Source organism: Macrobrachium rosenbergii, chromosome 23 (assembly GCF_040412425.1).
Source record: "Macrobrachium rosenbergii isolate ZJJX-2024 chromosome 23, ASM4041242v1, whole genome shotgun sequence".
NCBI lineage: Eukaryota > Metazoa > Arthropoda > Malacostraca > Decapoda > Palaemonidae > Macrobrachium > Macrobrachium rosenbergii.
In genome coordinates this window covers 42364469-42388336 of record NC_089763.1, presented here as the reverse complement: position 1 = coordinate 42388336, position 23868 = coordinate 42364469, and the positions used below count along the sequence as shown (strand labels likewise).

At 31.9% G+C, this 23868-nt stretch overlaps 1 protein-coding gene across 1 annotated transcript in view; it reads right to left on the bottom strand.

Moving 5' to 3' along the window:
- LOC136851550 (uncharacterized) overlaps positions 1-23868 on the bottom strand; it is a 235555-nt gene that overhangs the window by 36345 nt on the left and 175342 nt on the right. Inside the window, exon 3 of the mRNA XM_067125807.1 lies at positions 18879-18942. Within this exon, the coding sequence (XP_066981908.1) occupies positions 18879-18938 (60 nt within the window). The 5' untranslated portion in view covers positions 18939-18942. The remainder of the gene's footprint in view (positions 1-18878; positions 18943-23868) is intronic.

Below are 23868 nucleotides of genomic sequence, written 5' to 3'. Positions count from 1 at the left end.
AATCTTTTCTTTTTCCTAGATCTCAGCAATTCGAATGAAAAAGAGATTTAGTTTTTAAAGTGTTTTTTATGATTTATATATATTTTTGATTCCACAGGATTAAAATATATTTACTTATTCTTCACCTGCTAAGTAAAGTTTAAATGGGTTCCTATTTTTTTTTTAATCGTGGCAAACAAGAATGAAATATAAAACTTGTTTTCCTGTTGTACCTATGATTCTCTACGCCGAGGGAGGATTTTTATTTTCTCCTTATTTTTCTTATTATCATCATGATTACATTTTATAGAGAAGGTAATCTTCTTTTCTCAGTAAATTTACAGGATACGCGTGAAGAAAGAAATGAATAAAATAATTCTACATCTTTTTCAACGGTCACGATGCAAGGACTCTTCTGAATCATACATTTGTTACATATCCCTCGGGTGGTTGTGTGACACAGAGAGAGAGAGAGAGAGAGAGAGAGAGAGAGAGAGAGAGAGAGAGAGAGAGAGAGAGAGAAAGAGAGAGAGAGAGATAAAAATGGAAGATATCCCCTAAACACGAAATAAAACAGGAGAATTTTATCTCATTTCTTCTATCATTTGAAGCTCGCCAGAGGCGGTGAAGAGAGAAAAAGAGAAAAAGAGAGAGAGAAAAAGTTTCCCGAGACGTGTTCTCTCTTGAAGAGGAGGGTAGGGGTTGGGGGTTTGTTATTATGAAGACGACCTGAAGGAATATATATATATATATATATATATATATATATATATATATATATATATATATATATATATATATATATATATAGAGAGAGAGAGAGAGAGAGAGAGAGAGAGAGAGAGAGAGAGATAAAAATGGAAGATATACCTACCACACACGAAAAAGTTGGGGAATTTTATCTCATTTCTTCCACATCTGAGGCTCACCAGAGGCAGTGAAGAGAGAAAAGAGAAAAGAAGAGGAAGAGAGAGAGAGAGAGAGAGAGAGAGAGAGAGAGAGAGAGAGGCTCCCGAGACGTTTTCTCTCTTGAAGAGGAGGGAGGGGTGGGGGTTGGGGTTATGAACACGACCCGAAGGGTATAGAGAGAGAGAGAGAGAGAGAGAGAGAGAGAGAGAGAGACTGAGAGAGAGCCCACGTATGATTAGAATTGTTTACATAGTTGCTGGAGGTTGTTCAGGAAATGTTAAAGGCACCTCAGTCGGAAATTAGGAGCCCGGGAAAGTGACGACATACTTTGGGGAGGCGGTTAAACACAGTCTGGGCCAGCCAGGATGTTCTCTATAGGGCCCCGGGAAGCAAAGGGATTATTACTTACATGAAAGAGCTTCGAGGAAAGGTTAATGAATTTATTATATAGCACGAAATGGGGCGTAAGGGGTTTAATGCTTTAGTAATGATAATTACGATAATAATAATAATAGTAATAACCCATCTTACAAAATGGTTTAAATGGGTGGTAAGGGGATAAATGTTGTAAGAATAATAGTGATAATAATAATGACCATACTTACAAAATGGTTTATGATTAGGCACAATAAATGCATGACAAAGGAATAACAGGCCAACAATAACAAAAAACCACTACGAAGAAGACTGCGAACGACGAGAGTAATAACAATACTAACAAATCCTTTAGGTTAGGAAATTTTATCAGAAAATTATTAGAAATTCAGCAATTCATCACGATGAAAATTTGTAGAACAAACAGATTCAAGGTAGAGGCCTTTTATCATTTATATCTTTAACAAAATCTAAAAAGAAATGTTAATGGAAAACAAATAATTTGAAAGAGGACACGTGACAGATGTAAAAAAAGCATTAGCACAATTAAAAGGAAGCCATATTAAAGGCGCATCAATAATCCTTTCACGTCGTGGCGAGACTACGTCAATTTGAGACTTTTTCATAAAAATTAATTTTTGATATATTTTCATCATAAAAATTTATTTCTAACAGATATATATATATATATATATATATATATATATATATATATACATATACATATATATATATAAATATATATATATATATATATATATATATATATATATATATATATATATATATATAAACATACATAAATTCATTTATCCAAAAGGGAGAGCAATACCAACTTCTCCTCATTTTTCCTCCAATATAATGCAGGAGGTTTCCTATATCCCGAAACATATCGACCTGGTCACATTCCAGCACGGAAAGCTGGATTCGTGAGCAGGTAAAAAACGGAAGGAGCCCAAAAGTGGGTCCTAATTTCGTTGTTGCAGACTCTAATTGCGTCCGATAGAGGGAGATTTAATGCCCATATCAATCAGCGTGTTCGTTGTTCTTAGATATTTATTTGTTTATTTTTTTATTGCGAGAATTTCAGAGGTTTTCCCAGGCTTCGTTCACTAATTAGTGACGGAATTTCTCTCTCTCTCTCTCTCTCTCTCTCTCTCTCTCTCTCTCTTCTTAAATATATATAAATATATATAATATATATATATATATATATATATATATATATATATATATATATATATATATATATATATATATATATATATATATATATATGTATATGTATATATATGTATATAAATACATATATATACATATTTATATATATGTATACATATATACAGTATATATGTGTATATATATATATATGTGTGTGTGTGTGTGTGTGTGTGCGTGTGTGTGCGTGTGTGTATGTGGGTGTTCAGTGTAAGCCGGCCGGTTCCTTTGGTGCTCGATAAATTAGATTCAAGCGGATCGTAATAGGTTTCCACCAACATTGCTGGTGATATTTTGATATAGTGCGCTTAATGGAATTCCTTTCTCTCTCTCTCTCTCTCTCTCTCTCTCTCTCTCTCTCTCTCTCTCTCTCTCTCTCTCTCTCATTTTTATTTTATGTGAGTATTGTTTCATATAACAAAACGTATAGCAATAAAATTCAGCCTCTTAAAATTGTAATACCTGGGGTGACCCAGCAAGGAAAAATAATGTTGCTGCAGCATCAATAAACAAGGAGAAATGGGAGACTAACATGCAGGCGCCATTTTTGCTTATTTATTTTCGTATTTTGGAATTCTGGCTAGACTGATACTTATGGCCTTAAATTGCTTAGGCCTTAGGGGAATTTTTTTTTCATAAAGGTTGAAAGCTAAAAAAGTGAGATTATGTGATAGTCTTAATGTTACTGACTTAAACTTGCTAAGTTAATCGTCATATCTCTGTCTCAAAAATTTTTCTTCAGTTCATTTCTAGAGTATCATTTATTTCTACAACGTAAACCTTAATTCATCATTATATTCAACGCTAAACCTTTCCAGAATGAAGAAGTATAAGCTTAAAAGTCCCTTCATGTGATAAAGCCTTCATTTTTCCTATTTATCCTTCACCAGATCAAAACTTTTGTAGAGCTCAAACTTCCTTCCTTACCTCGCTTATTTCGTGAGTCTCCTTTTCTCACACCCAAGCATTATCCGTAACATTTACTACCAAACACACAAAGGAGTCATCAACTCTGAGTCTTCAGGTTTTCCGTAGTAACATACATCAAGCTACCTCAATCCTAAATCCTTACTCTTGCTGACATTCACCTTTTCAACATTATTCTCCTGTGAATGCTTTCATCGTTAACGTCATTTTACTATTGTGCCTGTTGCAAGTGACAAGATGGGGGCGAAAGAGAGAGAGAGAGAGAGAGAGAGAGAGAGAGAGAGAGAGAGAGAGAGAGAGAGAGAGAGAGAGAGATTGATTGAACACTTAACCTCGCTGCTTTATGTGAAAAAATGGCTACAAAGTATTTAGACCCAAATCCTGTTCGAGTAACTTTTTCTAAATTAAAGTTTGCGTTAGCACTGAGAAACATAGGGAGAGAAAAGCTAATTTTGAAAAATGTTAAGCATTAACCAGTGTTATCTGTCACAAGAAAAATAGTGACAAAGATTAAGGAACAAGAGAAAAAATAGGTTATTCATTTGGTAAAAAAAAATAAAAAAAAATCGGAATAGGTTGATATCTCGGCCGTTTTTCTATCCAGTCAGAAGTCTGTGGGACCAGGAAGAAAAACCCAGTATCCACATCTGACCTGAGAGCCTGCGAAACAAGAATGCAGAAGGAAAATTCCAAAAACTTGGCAGAGAGGGTGGGAGATGGGGGCAAGAGACAGTCGAAGAAATGTTTAAATTCAAAATATGTTGGGAGAGGGAGAGCAATTTCCAGAGCAAATGTGGGAGAGGTAGAGCATTTCAAAAGCAAATGTGGAGAAAGGTGGACCTAATTTAAGAATAAATGAGGAGAGGTAGAAGTTATTCCCGAGTAAATGTGGTAAGAGATCGACGTCATTCTATAGAGTAAATACTGGGATTTAAGAAACCCATTACTCTACAGAGTAATAGTGGAAAGAGGTAGGCCTCATTCCATAGCGAACATGGAAAAGGTAGACGGCATTCCACAAAGCTGCTGAAAGAAAAGATAGAGCGATTTCAAGTAGGTAAAGTGGAAGTAGACCTCATTCCAAAAGAAATTTGGAAAACGGTAGACGTCATTCCACAGTAAAGGCAAGGAGAGGAAATTCCACAAAAAAAATGGTGAGAGATAGAAGACCATTCACACTGTAAATACAGGAAGTATTAGGCATCATTCCAACTAGGAATGATAGGAAGAGGAAGACGTCATTCCACATTCCAAATGCAAGAATTATGGGACATCTTTCCAGCTAGGAATGTAGGAAGTGAAAAACGTCATTCCGCACTGTAAATGCAGGATGTATTAGACATCATTCCAACTAAGAATGTAGGAAGAGATAGACGTCATTCCAGTGTAAATGCTGGAAGTATTAGACATCATTCCAACTAGGAATGTATGAAGAGGCTGACGTCATTCCACAGTGTAAATGCGAGAAGTATTAGACATCATTCCAACTAGGAATGTAGGAAGGCGTCATTCCGCATTGGAAATGCAGGAAATATTACACACCATTCCACTTAGGAATGTAGGAAGAAGAAGGCGTCATTCCACTTTGTAAATGCAGGAAGTATTACACATCATCCCCCCTAGGAATGTAGGAAGAGGTAGACTTCATTCCAGAGAGAGGTTCCCGAGTGCCAACCACGAAGATCAGTTTTATAGAAGATCATCTCAAGATCTCTTGAAGGCCTTCTTTGTTGGGGAGAGTTATTGATCTTCTCCTTCTTCTTATAAAGAGAGCCTTTGGTCTTGTGTCGTGATGAGGCTGTAAAAATAGACACGCACTCCAGGGATCATACGTGAACGATCGCACGATGAAAACAAACAAACAGACACACGTGTAAATGGCATGTTTGTTTCTAATGACGCGCAGATAAAGCCTATGGTAGAATGTATGACATATCTTTATATCATGTATTCTATATTCCTTAGTTACTAGTTTACATATTTGAATTACATTCTCTTTCCCTTTAGCGGAGTGGTTTCAGTAGGCGTTAGCCATTAAGTCTAAATAAATCTTTTTTATAATGAAATTATAATGTCGAATGCCCATCGCCATCCTGGAAGCAACAGACTGCACAAACATACACACACACGTATGTATATATATATATATATATATATATATATATATATATATATATATATATATATATATATATATATATATATATATATATATATATATATATATATATATACTCACATACACACACACACATATATATATATATATATATATATATATATATATATATATATATATATATATATTATACACACATATATGTATGTGTATACATATGTATGTGTGTGTGTATAAATGCCAAATATACATTGAGGTACAGATATATACTCACATACCAATACATACTCGTACTCTAACACTCGTCAGAAAACGCACAAAAAAAAGGAAACATCTCTTGTCACAGAGAATACCCCCTCCCTAAAAAAAGAAGAAGAATCCCCCGAGGCATTTGTTCCGATTCCTACTTGAGGAATTCTTCCGGAATTCTTCCCAGATACATTGACATGCATGAGAAGCCTCATAAAGACAGGAAGGGCTGTTAGGCTCCTGTGATCTAGTGATGCGGGCTTTCGTTTCACGGAGTTGTGTGCAACACTGGGTATTTCTTGGAAAGAAATTGGTCTCGTCTGCTTAACAATAGGAATAGCAGTGGTAATAATAGTAATAGTAATAAAGATAGTAATTATAGTAGTAATAGTGATAATAATCGCAGTAATATTAGTAGTAATAATGATTGTAAAAATAGTTGTCATAAACACTGAGGTTTTCGGAAAGGCAGTGATCTCGTCTGCTTGATAATAATAGTGGTAGTGGCAATTATAGTAGTAATAGTAATAATAATAGTGAAAATAGTAGCAAACTAGTAATGATAGAAATAATAGTAATAGTAGTAATAATAGTAATAGTAATAATAGTAATAGTAATAGTAGTAATAATAGTAATAGTAGTCATGAAAGTAATGAGTAGTAATAAACATTGAGTTTATTGGAATGACATTGGTCTCGTCTGCCCAATAATGATAGTAGTAATGGTAATAATAGTAGTAATATTAGTAATGATAGTAGTAGTAGTGAACACTGAGTTTTTGGAAAGAGAGTGATCTCGCCTGCTTAATGATAATAATAGCATTAATGGTAGTAATAGTAGTAATTGTAATAATGATAGTAATGATAGCAGTAATGAACCCTTGTTGGAAAACCAGTGACCTCTTCTAATTAATATTAATACTAGTAATGGTAATAATAGTATTAATAGTAATAATGATAGTAGTAATAGTAGCAAAAAACACTGAAGTTTTTGGAAAGACAGTGATCTCGCCTGTTTGATAATAGTAATAGTACAAATAGTAGATATAGTGGAGAAACAAATCTACAGTTATGTATGGGTACAAATATGTTTAAAAATAAATCAAAATAGGGAGCTTTCGGGAATTTGTTCGATTCCCCTATTCAAGGGGAGATTAAAAAGAGGAATCGAACAGATTCCCTATTCAAGGGGAGATTGAAAAGAGGAATCGAACAGATATCCCTTTTCAAGGGAAGATTGAAAAGAGGAATCGAACAGATTCCCTTTTCAAGGGAAGACTGAAAAGAGGAATCGAACAGATTCTCCTTTTCAAGGGGAGATTGAAAAGAGGAATCGAACAGATTCCCCTTTTCAAGGGAAGATTGAAAAGAGGAATCGAACAGATTCCCCTTTTCAGGGGGAGATTGATAAGAGGAATCGAACAGATTCCCTTTTCAAGGGGAGATTGAAAAGAGGAATCGAACAGATTCCCCTTTTCAACGGGAGATTGAATAGGGGAATCGAACAGATTCCCGAAAGCTCTCTGTAGAGATTTATTTTAAAATATATGTATCCATACATAATTGTGGATTTGTTTCTCCATTTAAGACTCATGCTACTATGAGTATTTTTTAAAGTAGTTATATTAATAATAGAAGTAATAATAGTAATAGTAATAATAATAGTAATAAGAGAAGTAACGTAATTAATAAGAGTCAACAAATTGTTATAGTGACGAATCGTTATGATGATTACGAAAACAAAAGCACTTTCAAAATAATAATAATAACGATATCAACTTCCAAAAGTCGTTTACACAATCAATCACCATCATCACAATCATCATCTACATCATCATCATCTTCATCATTATAAAAGTAATGAATGATAATAATGAAACAAAGTTGAACGAGTATCTTTTTATTTTTAACTTCCGGAATCGTGAATCAGGTTCTAAGATGAGGTACTTCACTGGTAATTGAATTGGTATAATAGCTAATCGGATAATATTCCCTATTCATCGTTTCGTACTTTTTGGGAAGAGGAAAGAGAAAGAATTATAAATGAAAAACATTGAGAGTGACTTCAAAGAGCATGGCCGACCAAAATATGAACATAGATATTTAATAACTATATCATCTATCTGTCTATCTATCTATCTATCTATATATGTATCTATATATATATATATATATATATATATATATATATATATATATATATATATATATATATATATATATTCATAAGTGGTTATTAGACAGACATTTCAAATAAATATACTATATAGTTAAAGAGATAGATCCGCAGTGACAAAATTAGAATGTACTTTATAATATATAGAATTAATTATATTAAGCACACTATCTGAACACAGGATTTGATATGTCCGCGCATTTAATATTTACAGCCTTACCTGAATGCCGACACAAAGTTTTCCCTTCTCAGAGAAACGTGAGGCTATTCTAATGAGAGAGAGAGAGAGAGAGAGAGAGAGAGAGAGAGAGAGAGAGAGAGAGAGAGAGAGAGAGAGAGAGAGAGAGAGAGAGCAAAAATATTAAATATGATTTACATTTTATTTATTTATTTATTTATTTTTTTGGAGACATGGAGACACGTTTTTGTGGATTTCTGTAAAGAATGTCTCCCTCTGAGATCACACCTCAAGATATAATATGTTCGCGTAGGCGTAGAGAGAGAGAGAGAGAGAGAGAGAGAGAGAGAGAGAGAGAGAGAGAGAGAGAGAGAGAGAGAGAGCCATGAGGGCTTTCTTTCATTAAGCACGTGAAGGAGAACTCTTTTATGTATACTTGGATCAATGAAGCAAACAAGAATCTTACCAAGCTAGGCGGCCTCCTCACCCAGTAATTGGATAGAGAGAACGAAGCTGAGTGGTGTGTGTGTGTGTGTGTGTGAGAGAGAGAGAGAGAGAGAGAGAGAGAGAGAGAGAGAGGAGGAGGAGAGTTTCCTGAAAGGGGAGGAGAGATAGGGTGGGGGTAACCATCACTGGGGAACTGGGGTTGGTGGGGGGAGCTACCCAGAACCGTTGCATGCCTGAAGGTAATGGTGTCGAAATCATAATCTTTGAATACAAAAAAATCCTCTATTTTTAACCTCTTCTCTCTCTCTCTCTCTCTCTCTCTCTCTCTCTCTCTCTCTCTCTCTCTCTCTCTCTCTATATATATATATATATATATATATATATATATATATATATATATATATATATATATATATATATATATATATATATATATATATTTATGTTTGTGTGTGTGGGTTGTAAAATGAAATGTTATATAAATATCTAACAGATTATTCATAGGAAATAGAACCTATTTGCATAATTTCTATGACAAAATCAAGTAAAATTACACATCAATGCTATTTATTTTAGCAAAAAAGAAAAATGACAAAATGCTCAGAACTTAGATACTTATACGTTTTTTCTATCTTTAAATTACCCCAGAATTAATTCTATCTTTCCGACTTGAAATAGATCCGGCTGAGTAATCCTTTGCCAAGTTTGACAATTTTTATTCCTTTTAACATTCCCCTCCGTATTTCGAGTGTCGTTGTGAGCCGAAGTAATGAGGACAGAGGAATGAAGGAATGAATTACGAATGAAGTGAAGGATGGAAGTTGAAGTTAACAATGAGAAGAAGAGAGTGAAATGAGAATGTAGAGAGGTCGGACTGATGGAATTTGAAGTTAGTAATGAGAATAAGAGAGAGAAATGAGAATGTAGAGAGGTCGGACTGATGGAAAAGCTGAGGTTAGAAGTGATGAAGGCGTTGAGAATTTTCTGGCCATCAAAATCTACAGTATTTATTCATCATAGATGAAAATTGAAACTAACATTAAATAAGTAAATCAAGTTTTCTGTATAGCCGCTATAGCGTATAATCAAGGCCACCGAAAATACATCTATCTTTTTGTGGTCTCGGTGTAATACTGTATGATCCTCGACCCATGAAACTTTAATGACGGCCCGGTGGTGGTGACCTATCCTATATCGTTGCCAGAAGCACGGTTATGGCTAACTTTAACCTTAAATCAAATAAAAACTGCTGTGGCTAGAGGGCTGCAATTCGGTATGTTTGATGATTGGAGAGTGAATGATCAACATACCAATTTGCAGCCCTCCAGCCTTAGTAGTTTGTAAGATCTGAGGGCGGACACAAAAAGTGCGGACAGAAAAAAGCGCGGACGGACAGACAAAGCCGGCAAAATAGTTTTCTTTTACAGAACACTAAAAGCCAGTATATGCAATGGCTTTAAGAAGGCTGAGAATAAAGACTGAGAATGTAACTATTCTTGCTAACAGTGGGGAAGTTGAATTAACAAAGGTGAGAATAGAGACCAGTTGGCCTTTGGGTACCTGTGCTAATTTCAGAGTGATGGCTGAGTTGGCTTTCAAGACAATCATTGTTTTCAGTTCTAGACTGGCATCATAATTTGAACAGTCAGTGACCCAGGAACAAGATAATATGTAATATGAATGTACGTGTATATATATACAGTATATATATATATATATATATATATATATATATATATATATATATATATATATATATATATATATATATACTGTATTTATACATATATTTATACATGCAGTATATATATAATTATATATATATATATACACATATATATATATATATATATATATATATATATATATATATATATATATATATATATAAAGTATATATATAATATATATATATATATATATATATATATATATATATATATATATATATATATATATATATATATATATATATATATATATATATATATATATATATATATATATATATATATATATATATATATATATATATATATATATATATCAGTAAGTCAGTACAGATTTTCTATATCGGCAAAAATTTAAACCAAAATGTAATATGGAAATGCCAAAAACTGAGAAATTCTGAAAAATTACCTCACAATGAATAATGTGAAACGCCGTAAGGGAATAGTGCCAGCAGTGCACCTCATGCAGTGCACTGTAGGCATTACTCAAGCTTCTTTGCCACACGCCTTCAGGCCCTAGCTGCAACCCCTTTCGTTCATTTTACTGTACCTCCTTTCGCATTCTCTTTCTACCATCTTGCTTTCCTCCTTCTCCTAACAATTGATTCATAGTGCAACTGCGAGGTTTTTCTCCTGTTACCCCTTTCAAACCTTTTCCGTTTCAGCACTGAATGACCTCATAGGTCCCAGTTTTTGGCCTTTGGCCTAAATTCTATATTCAGTTCAATTCAATAATGTGAAAGTAATTGCAAGAGAAATATAAATAACAAACTCTAACAAAACTAAACCATCGTGAATACCAGTGGTATACATCCTACGTCCCTCATTTCGTAAAGCACCAAAGCACTCGTGCCAAAGTAATTACCGGCTTTTAACAAAACCCCAATCGGGCAAAATAAACACACGTTACCAAGATACTATCAATTCGCCTCAGGAAGGAGGGAGTAAGTGTTCATTCAAGCCGAAGTGGGACGTTCATTCATATTTTCGAAAGCGTCTTGACAAACACAGCTGCTCTCATGCATGGGGTGACTCCAAGGTCGTTTCTCCATAATTGACTGGAGGCTCTTGCTTGCAACGAGCTTTGCTGGGGAAATTTAGGGATTACTCATTTATCTTCCCATCTATCTGTCTGTCTATGTATGTATGTATCTATCTATCTATACATACATACATACATACATACATACATATATATATATATATATATATATATATATATATATATATATATATATATGAAATATATAAATAAAAATTATATATATATATATATATATATATATATATATATATATATTTTTTTATATCTATATATATATATATATATATATATATATATATATATATATATATATATATATCTATACATATATATATACATACATATATATATATATATATATATATATATATATATATATATATATATATATATATATATATATATATTTCACACACATACGCACATACATACTCAAACACTCACACACACATATATATGTATGTATGTAGATGAATGCATGTATGTATGTGTGTGTGCGTGTGTGCATGTAAGATTACTTACTGCGAAACTTTCTATCAAGGATGTTCCATCGGCACAATCATGGCTTACTTTTCAACCCAGAGAAATAAAAAAAAAAAAAATAACGACGTCACCAAGAAAAACTATTATACCTCACACCCATGTTTTCTCTTTCTTAGGAAGTAAGAAAGGGAGCATCATCCCACCTCCGACGGCGTTCTGAAAATTACAGGCGACTCGTCGATGCGCGATTGATGCGAGTTGCTGGTCTCCATTCGTAAGTCTTTCCCAGAAATGTTTTGTTTTGGTTGCCAAATCTGTTTTTGACTCTTGCTTCTGTTGCCTTTTCCATGGTTGCATTTATTTGATCAAGTTTTTATATACTGTTTTTTTTTTTTTACTGCGTGTCCGTTTTTTTTTTTTTTATTTTCTTGTTCTGAAGAATCACGTCCGCCTTTATTTTCTTGATTCCTTGTCATCTTATGTCTTTTCACTAAGCTCCTTTATACCTTATTTTTCCCAAGTCTTCCCATTTATCCAATACCTCTTTTCATATTATCCACAAATGAATTGTAATTTGATATCTATTTCAGTGGCATTCTACAAAAAAATAGAAGTGCGAGGCTATCCCTAAATTACTCTAAAAATTATTAATATAGTTGATATTATGATCACATTATCTATGTAATATTATGTTGGAACAGGGACGTTCATGGCTAAATCTACCTTTAAAATATAAAATATATTTCGAATATATAAAATATATTTATATATTTTTGTACTGATATCTGATAATTCTCTCTCTCTCTCTCTCTCTCTCTCTCTCTCTCTCTCTCTCTCTCTCTCTCTCTCTCTCTCTCTCTCTATATATATATATATATAGATAGATATATATATATATATATATGTATACATATATATATATACATATATTATATATATACATACATATATATTTATAAATATATGCGTATATGTGTGTGCATATTTATATACTTACACATATATGTATACATCAGCAAAATGTAACCTTACCTTCAAAAAAGCTTGAACATTCTTTGCAGAGAGAGAGAGAGAGAGAGAGAGAGAGAGAGAGAGAGAGAGAGAGAGAGGGGAGGTACACGTCAAAGTTTGTAGCCATATCGAATTACAAGCCATGAAATTAACCTCTGCTCGGAGAGACCATTAACCAAATTTCGAAAAAAAAGAAAAGGTTAAAATAAAATCGACCAGGTTAATAACCGTTAATTAAGAATGAAATTTGGGCTGGGATGAATTATCATTTGGGAAAATTGCTGGAGGAGAATTTGGCCCGGGAGGGACAAAGTTCCCATCCCCCCAAAATAATTTCAGGAGCCAGTTTATAATCCGTGGAAAGTTACTGCTCCCACTTTCCAGAGGATGTTTCTCCGGAAATTATTTTTCTTTTTAGTATTATTATAACGAATAGTTGACGTATACACAAGCACACACAAACACACACATTATTTAGATAAACATTTTTTTTTAATATATATATATATATATATATATTATATATATATATATATATATATATATATATATATATATATATATATATATTACTGTTTATTTCGTAGGATGATGCGAGAGAAATGGCCAAGCCATTTTACTCTCTTATTCATCATTATCTTGGTCTACATTTTCTTCTTAGTGTTTTATTCTCAAATATATGCATGTATGCATGCATACATATATATACATACACATACACAAAGACATATATTTATTATATATGTATATACATATATGTCTACTGTATATGTATATTATATATATATATATATATATATATATATATATATATATATATATATATATATATATATATTTATCATGTGAGTTTTTGTGTGCCCGTGTTTATCCGTCAACTATTCCTAATATTAATATCAAAAACATATACGGTAAAGTTCTAGACACATATATACATATTTTCTCATTTCTATATATATATATATCATATATATATATATATATATATATATATATATATACATACACATATATATGTATATATATACTGTATATATATATATATACATATATATGTATGTCATATAAATATAATTTTCTTCATACATATAAAATCATATTTACTTATACGAACACATCAACGCTTTCACTCTTTACGTATGCGCAAAGACACATGCAGGCACTCACACTTACCAACAAATATATTACTCATCCTGTATTCGATACAAGTAATAAATACAATTTTATTTTAATGAAAAGCTAGGAAAATGTGAAAAATAATTCACAAAGATTCCACAGGGTAGTAACACCTTCAGTGCGTTGTCAATACAAAAATATCATCTTTTAAACTATTCTTATTCTTCATCAAACCGAACATATATGAACTGGACAGTAACTGAAGGCTCCACAGAAGTCGAGATTTTGGCTCAGAATATCTTGCTGCGGGACAATTGGCTCACTCTTTCCCCCTTCGTCGTCCTGTCCGTTATCTTAATTCTTTTGATGAGTATTTTATTATTTTCTCTTTGTTCCCCCTTTCCCTTTCCACGGCAGGGCATTTTACTCACCCTTAACCTTTTGGCACTTTTAATTTATACGCTTTTAAAAAATTTTCCTTTATAGTAAATCTTTTTTTTTTAGTTTTTCTATTTACAAATGGAAACATGCATTTATGACGTTTTCATTTTTACTCTACAGGAAATCTTTTTTTTTTTCTAATCACTTATGGGAACCTGCATTTATGACTTTTTGTTTTTTACTTGCTGCATGGGAAAAATGACGATTATTATCAGTATTAGCGTTATTTGAACAGTGATAATACTAGCGTTAATTTCATTATACAATTTAATTGACTACTTGGTTAGACATGTGAACACATATTGAAATCTGGTTTTTCGTCATGTGAAATTTTCCAGTGGTTTTTATTATTTTCATTTTAAGAGAATGGTTATGATAATTTCCCATGAAGAGAATTAACCTATTAAAACGTTGTATAATATCTATATATATATCTATATATATATATATATATATATATATACATATACATATATATATATATATATATATATATATATATATATATATATATATATATATATATATACATAGCTTGTTACACACAATAACGAAGAAAAGGAGAATAATTTTATAAACAGATACATAAAGTTTACCCATATGAACTCGCATATGGCATTCGTAGTTGTGAATGAACATACTGCATATAACTGTATTTTGATACTGATATGTGTATAAACATTGCTTTTATGTTAATACATACTTATATATGAACTTACATTTCCCGCATATCCATACATAAACACGCGCATATATATATATATATATATATATATATATATATATATATATATATATATATATATATATATATATATATATATATATATATATATATATATATATAATATATATATACACATGTGTGTGTATTTGTGTATATATGAATACATGTGATATTATATCAGTATGCACATGCTAGTACATTATAGACATCTGACATTCATGCATACCTTTAATAGCATATTCATTTTAATAGCTGAGGTATCATGCACCGTAATTATGAGAAAAAAATATTAATAATAAAATATACAATATCTATAGACACTGCCATCATGCATACACTGAGAAGCAGTATACATGTGCCAGCATACAGTAGTATGAGCTACGATGCCAGGGGAGAAAGAATCAACATACAACTTGAAAAATGTTGATAGTATTCGTATTTGAAAGTGTTAAGTTGTAAGGGAATGATCATACTGAAGTGTTCAGTAAAGTTAAAATGCTATGAGTTGAGTGAGAAAGATGCTGAGTTGGGATGATTTTTTTTTTTCCATGCTGGTTTTCCAAGCTCTCTCTATCCTGGAAAGAAATAAATGTGATTAGGATGCCAAGAATTGGTTAATTAGATATATATTGCAGGTTTATGTATGTATATATATATATATATATATATATATATATATATATATATATATATATATATATATAAATATATAAATATATAAATATACATAGGTACATATATATGTAAATATATATACGTATTTATACACATATATTTACACTATATATATAGATAGATAGATAGAGAGATAGATAGATAGATAGACATATACTGTATATGTATATATATGTATATATATATATATATATATATATATATATATATGTATATATATATGTATATATACAGTATATAGAAGTGTATGTGTCTGTATCTCTATGCAGTGTGTACATGTATTCATATGTATGTACATATATATACACAAACGGATATATACATATTTATTCTGAACACTCATAGAGTTATGTGTACCTAAAAATGAAACTGTATTGATCTGTAATTAAATATTCGTTCACTTATGAATGTGCTGCATACCACCTTGTATAAGTATGTACATACTAACAGGTGTGAACAGAGAGTTGAAGCAGTGCTAACGGTTTGAAGGAAAGCAGCGTAACATTAAAAATGTGAAAGTTTCTTCGGCGCAATCGAGTTTTTGTACAGCGCATAATCATGGCCACCGAAAATAAATCTATCTTTCGGTGGTCTCGGTATAATGCTGTATGAGCCACGGCCAATGAACCTTTAACCACGGCGGTGATGCCTGGCCTATATCGTTGCCAGACGCACGATTATGGCTAACTTTAACCTTAAATCAAATAAAAACTACTGAGGCTAGAGGGCTGCAATTTGGTATGTTTGATGATTAGAAGGTGGATGATTAACATACCAATTTGCAGCCCTCTAGCCTTAGTAGTTTTTAAGATCTGAGGGCGGACAGAAAAAGTGCGGACAGGAAAAAGTGCGGATGGACAGACAAAGCCGGCACAATAGTTTTCTTTTCAGAAAACGAATAAGTGAAAATTTGCTTTGATTCATTATGATTAAAAACGGTTTGTATAATTCTTGTGCAACTAAATTTATTTTATAGAATGAATTTTTTATTTTTATACATTCGTTTTCGACACAGAAAAAATTCAATTTGATTAAAACGGTTTGCATAATTCTTGTGCAATTAAAATTAGATCATCGAATCAAATTACATTAAATATTTTTCATACGTTCGAGTTCGACACACACAAAAAAAAATTCAGTTTGATTTAAACAGTTTGCATAATTCTTGTGCAATTAAATTTAGATTGTTGAATGACATTTTTATTTTGATACGTTCGATATCGACACAGAAAAAAAATTCAATTTTATTAAAACGGTTTGCATAATTCTTGTGCAATTAAATTATATGGAATTGAATTTTTCTGTTTATACGTTCGAGTTCGACACACACAAAAAAAAACTGGGTTTAAAAGGTCATTATGAAATAATCATTAATAACTGGATCATTAATAACTGGATCTGGTCAGACCCTGAACCGGTGCCGACTATATAAGGCCTAATCCTACCGCCATTGGGTATTACTGAAACTGGCTTAAAACTTGGGGAGTCTGTTGGGAGCGGCAATTGGTTATGACAAGACCCACAAACCAGCGTGATTGAAACGCTGAATGAATCAAATGTAACTATTTTGCAATGATAATAATAATAATAATAATTCCAAACACTTCTAAGCTTTGTCTAATAAAATTATTTTTAATAATAATAATAATAATAATAATAATAATAATAATAATAATAATAATAATAATACTTAAAAACTCTTCCAAGTTTTGTTTAATGAAATGATCTTTGATAATAATAATAATAATAATAATAATAATAATAATAATAATAATAATAATAATAATAATAATAATAATAATAATAATCCAAAGCTCTTCTAAGCTTTGTTTAAACAAATGGTCTTTAATAATAATAATAATAATAATAATAATAATAATAATAATAATAATAATAATAATAATAATAATAATAATAATCCAAACCTCTTCTAAGCTTTTTTAATCAAATGATCTTTTATTATCGCTCTCCGCTGTGTGGGGCTCCACTACAGCATTTCCTCCATAATAAAATTTTTACTTCCTTCACCAAAAGGATATTTCGTCACTGCGACATTCTGGATCTTTTAAGATTGCTCGTAAATTTAAAACTACATCTGCATTGTGAATTGCTAGTTATTTCCAGAGTAAGCAACATATGCATGATGGCGTACAAATCATATAGATATATATATATATATATATATATATATATATATATATATATATAAATATATATATGTATATATATACTGTATATATATATATATATATATATATATATATATATATATATATTTATATGTATATATATATATACATATGTGTGTATGTGCTGTGTGTGTGTGTGTGTGTGCGCGTGTGGTCATGTGTGTAGACATATTGGCTGGATATAAGTGTCTTGTGTATGTACATAATAAACGTACATAACATGTATACCATTCTATTCTTATTCCGTGTTATGCATGCATAACGTATGCTTACATTGTATGTGTAGATAAACTTTTATTAAAATGAATGTGTATATACAGAAATGTGTAAAAATCTTGTCTTTCCCAAGAAGAATGATATAGGTGTAACAGGATGCTTGTCATTACCTGGATTTGCTGCAAACATTAATAATATTACTGCCGGAAGATCTGCAATCAATCAATACACCTGCAAACATCGATAGCATCTGATGCCACTTAGACAAAAAAAAAAGATGAAAATAAAAAGCGAAAAAGGCAATAGGCGGCGAAACATGTATAAAAATTATTTTATATATATATATACATCGAAGACATCACAAGGAGACGAGGGCCACCATAACACATGCTGATTCATTAAGCCTCATTACACCATAATTACGTAATCAACATCATGACGTCATGCAATGCATAACATGAGTGGGGGCAGGGGGTGGAGTTGGGAGGAGGAGGAGGAATGGCGGGGGAGAAAGGAGGCGTTGATGGATAAAACTTGACGTCATGCACGTGACGCGGTGACGTCATGCAAGCGTCATGTCTCAGGGAGGGAGGGACAATGCAACCAAAGACACTGCAGCTGCTGGTAGGACGACTACAACGAAGAAGTCGTCCCATGCTCTCGACTAACCTCAGCCACGACTGCTTGCCCAGCCGGTCGGCCTCTCAGCCCCCTGCCGTACAGGACCATTTTCCTGTAGGACACAGAAGCACAAGAAAAGGAAGTGTTCAGTTGGGGGTCTATCTCTGTCTCTAGGGACAACATCGACAACATACGCACACACACAGCTACAGCTGTTTACAACATGGACTGATCTGCAACCATTCCCATTGACTAGAAGCTCTTGTTGTTAAGTGGTTCCAAAAAAAAAAAAAAAAATGAAATCTGGTACAAAATCATTCAGGTACAAAAATATGATGAGGGTAACTTTTTTTTTTAAAGTAGGGAGAAGTCATTCTCTTTACAGTCACCTGAAAATTGATTTTGATAAAAAAATATTTCTCCATGATGAAAATTGACACAGAAGCTAAGTTTATCTGATACACTGCAAAAAAGACGTCAAGAGAATTGTAACCTACATGCAAATTATTTACTTACCACTGACCTTTGCAGTTGCGACGACAGTTTTCAGTTTTTAATGTCAAATCAATCAGTACTATTGGTTACAGCTGTATCAAAATCTGTATTTCATATTTCACATATATGGAAGTTGCCTGAAGTTTGGATTATATATATATATATATATATATATATATATATATATTATATATATATATATATATATATATATATATATATATATATATATATATATATATATATATATATATATATATATATATATATATATATACTTATCATGTATGTGTGTATGAATGCGTGTATGCATTTGTATAAATGTAATTAAAACAAATTTTTATTTATATTATTCATATCTTTCTACTTATTTCTTTCCCTTTACTAAAAAATATGAATATTGCAGATAAGAGTCAAATATAATAACACATTCAGTTTTCATAAATCTGATTAATGTTAGAATAAAACAGAGCATGAGAAAAACAGAGATTATAAATATTTTTATAAATAAAAATGAGCCTACAGAAACATGCATTCCTTTCATTGTTTTAATATACATTTATGTTTATGAAATCTGAAATATATTAAACCCAGTTTTTCCTAGTTATTCTTCTTCATTCAGTCGTTCATTAACTCACGCAGTCATTCAGTGTATGAAATAGATAAATAAGGGGATTTTAGACAACAGAGAAGCTATTTTGGCATAGCAATATTCAAATGATGTTAGTGAGAGTCATTGTCAGATGGTGGAATAAATAAAAAATAATATTGCAACGGAAAATTAATAAAAAAATTTTCAACCTACAATTAACAAAAATTTGATTTGCAGGGATGACGAAATACATTAAAAACTAAATTTCTAACGTAAGCTTCTTGAACTCTTTGCGCATGCGGGAGAGTTTTAGGAATTTCTCGTAGACGTGATTTCAAAAGGTGGCATTCTTGTCCGGCTTGGTTACTTATGCAGAGGGTCAAACATGTACGAAAAGGATTGGCACTTCTTGTCAGTGTTTTGAGAATGTTTTTTTTTTATGAATAATTACCATCTGGAAAGGGTTGGAAGGTTGCGTTTGTTTTGTTCCCTTCAATCAATGTTTGATTCAAGTTGAAAGATTGTTATAAGTGCTTTTTGTCGCTTACGTCTGTATTTATTGGTAAAGCCAAACGTGGTTAGTCAAGGATTTCTAATATTAAATACAAGAAACAAGGAGAGAGAGAGAGAGAGAGAGAGAGAGAGAGAGAGAGAGAGAGAGAGAGAGAGAGAGATGAAATAGGAACTGTCTAATTCCAAAGCATCATTTTACATTGCATCATTTCAAGGGCAGAGCAACAGGTGGATACAAACAGACAGACTTACAGACAGCGACAGACAAGAGACAAAAAGTAAGAACAGAGTGGTAAATAAAATCCCAAAAGTAAGAGCTATTCCTTAGTGACTAACATTCAACCAGGGCTGAATGTGAGGCAGAAGAAAATACATTTCAGGATATGAAACTAGAAGTTTTCAGCGACGATTGGCATCTAGATTGTCAAAATAGTTTGTGGTCAAAGTCTAAAGCAATTTGTTTTTCAAAATTCCCTTATCCAAGTAACTCTTAGCTAATAGCTTGCATGTCAGCTCCCGGCTTGTAAGGAATTTTGTACTTTGCCTTTTTTTTATGATTATTATTGAGTCATTATTTGGAAAGTTTTAATGTATAGTTTTCAATATTTTTCCATGTTTATTAACAAATTATTGTCATTTAGAAAATCCTAATATATGGTTTGTAAATCTTTTTCCATGATTATTATTGATTCATTGTTACTTGGAAAGTCTTAATGTATGGTTTTTCAATATTTTTCTATGATTATTAACAAACTATTTACCATCAGAGAGACCCATTTTACTATTGAAGGGACCCCGCAAGGATGTAATGCCATCATTGCACCACACATGGTGCACTGTAGACATTACTGAAGGGTATATACAGCTTCCCTTCGGCCCAAAGCTGTACCCACTTTTTAGCTTTTTACTTTACCTCCATTCCCGCTTCCTTTCTTCAGTCTTGCTTTCCAACCACTCTAACTCCCCCTTCTCACTGTCTTGAGCTCTGAATGGACGGGAGTGCACCAGTGCTTGGCTTGACCGCCAGAATCCCCTAAATAAAACCACAAGATGAATAATGCAAGGTTTTCTGCTAACTCTATCTCTCCCTTGAAATTTAATGTTGGAAAAACAAAAATGACCTTTCGCGGATACACTGGCACTCAAATCCCAGCGAACGGATCCCCGTGTAAACCGAAAAGTCCACAAAATTCGGCAAACAATGAATGAACCTCCAGCCATTAATGCAAAAACAATCCCCGTATCCAGTAGTCATTATAATTCATACGAATCCCATATAGAAAACAACAGTGAATTTACAGTGATTGATATTTGATTTATTCCCGGGCCATATTTGTTTGGAAACCGACGATGACTTTTCAATTTCCAGCCAAGCTAAGCCCATCAAAGCAAAATAACGAATGGGGGAGGTGGGGAGGATAAGATGGGGGAGGGGTGGGGAAGAGTTGGGGATGGGGGTATAAAATGCAGCCCATTTACCATCAGGGATGGAGGGATTATTGCCAGTGATCGAAATGAAATTCAAATGCAATTAATCGAGTAAAATCCTTATCGGTCGCCATCCAGCGCTTCAGCTCTTGTCGCAATGTGGTGTCATTAGCGAATCAGTTGTCCGCCGACGAGAGATTATTATGCTCTAAATAGTCTGTTTTCCTTTGGATCAGTCTTCACTCCGTGATTAAAAACCGCTCTCGTTTTTTCAAGCTTATTGATACGTAGTCATTTGGCAAATTTTAATAAATGGTTTGTCAATCTTTTTTCCATGATTGTTATTGATTCATTGTTATTTGGAAAGTTTTAATGTATGGTTTTCAATATTTTTTCATGATTATTAATAAATTATTGTTATTTAGAACATTTTAATATATGGTTTGTCAATCTTTTTCCATGGTTGTTATCGATTCATTGTTATTTGAAAAGTCTTAATCTATGGTTTTTCAATATTTTTCTATGATTATTAATAAATTTTTGTCATTTATAAAATTCTAATTATGGTTTGTCAATCTTTTTCCATGCTTATTATTGATTTAATGTCATCTGGCAAATTTTAATTTTTAATTTGCCAGGATTTGTCGGATTTGTCAGTAAAACTGGTTACCATTTCTTGTGTTGAGTGTTTATAAAATGACAAGGAATTTGTGTAGTTATTGGTGTTAATATTGGTTTGTTTTTATATTTTGTAACTACATTTAATATTTACCATTTTTTCAATGGCAACAGTTGTAAATGGCAAGGTTCACAGAATTGAATAAGCCTGATTTAGAGAGTAACAATAATTTTTGAAATTGAAAACCTGGGTCTGTTAAAAGTTTTAACTTAATGTTTATAGGTTAAGTATATAAACCAGAGAAGGCAACGGTGTCAGTAGAAATTTTATATTCATGGTATAGGCTATAGCAAAAAATATAGTAATAGGGGTTCTTCTTCTTCCCAACATAATTTTGCAACATTGCCCTCTATCATTAACTTATTATTTACCATATGCTATATATTTGTGCAACATCCAGTAACTAAATTTACAATAACTACCCCAATACCGAATCTCCAAATGAATCTGTCCCAAAGTGATTCCCTTAATAAATGAAAAATGAAATAAAAGCTATCTTCTAAAGTCATAGACGTTAGAATTACTCATCCTTCTCGTTCGTTATTGAATTCTCCGAAAATTATTAAAAAGGATTTAGCTGCCGGATTACCGAGTAATCCCAATGAATTGGAGTCTGGATTTTCATTTATGCAGTAAAAGTGTATGACAAAAATTTGCGATGATGAGTTTTTCTTGTTTTATTTATTCAGTATTCATTATTATTATTATTATTATTATTATTATTATTATTATTATTATTATTATTATTATCATCTCCGGAAGTCGGTAGTTGATGTTGATTTGAGTAGTTTAGATCTAGTGGTATGTTAATTTTGCATTTTAATGGACTATTATTACTTATTATTATTATTATTATTATTATTATTATAATTATTATTATTATTATTATTATAACATTTTCATTGCTTTTGTCATATATAAAACATTATCGTTATTATTGTTTTATTGTTATTATTATTTTGAATAAATAGTATTATTATTATTATTATTATTATAGCATTTTCATTGCTACTATCATAAATAAAACATGGTTGTTATTATTGTTATAACAAATAAAACATTATTATTATTATTATTATTATTATTATTATTATTATTATTATTATTGATGTTGCTGATGTTATCATAGTCGCCAGTGTGGAAGAATGAATTCTTTGTTGGCAGCCTTATTGCTGTCGCACCGTCCCATCCACCACAACCCTCTTGGGCAAACCTCCCCGGAAGCAGTAAAAGCCAGCCGAAGAGCGCAAGCGCGCGAGAGCGCAAGCGCGCAAGAGCGCATCCCACCGCGAAATACCAACCACTCCAGCACTAGTAATGCCGGCAACCCA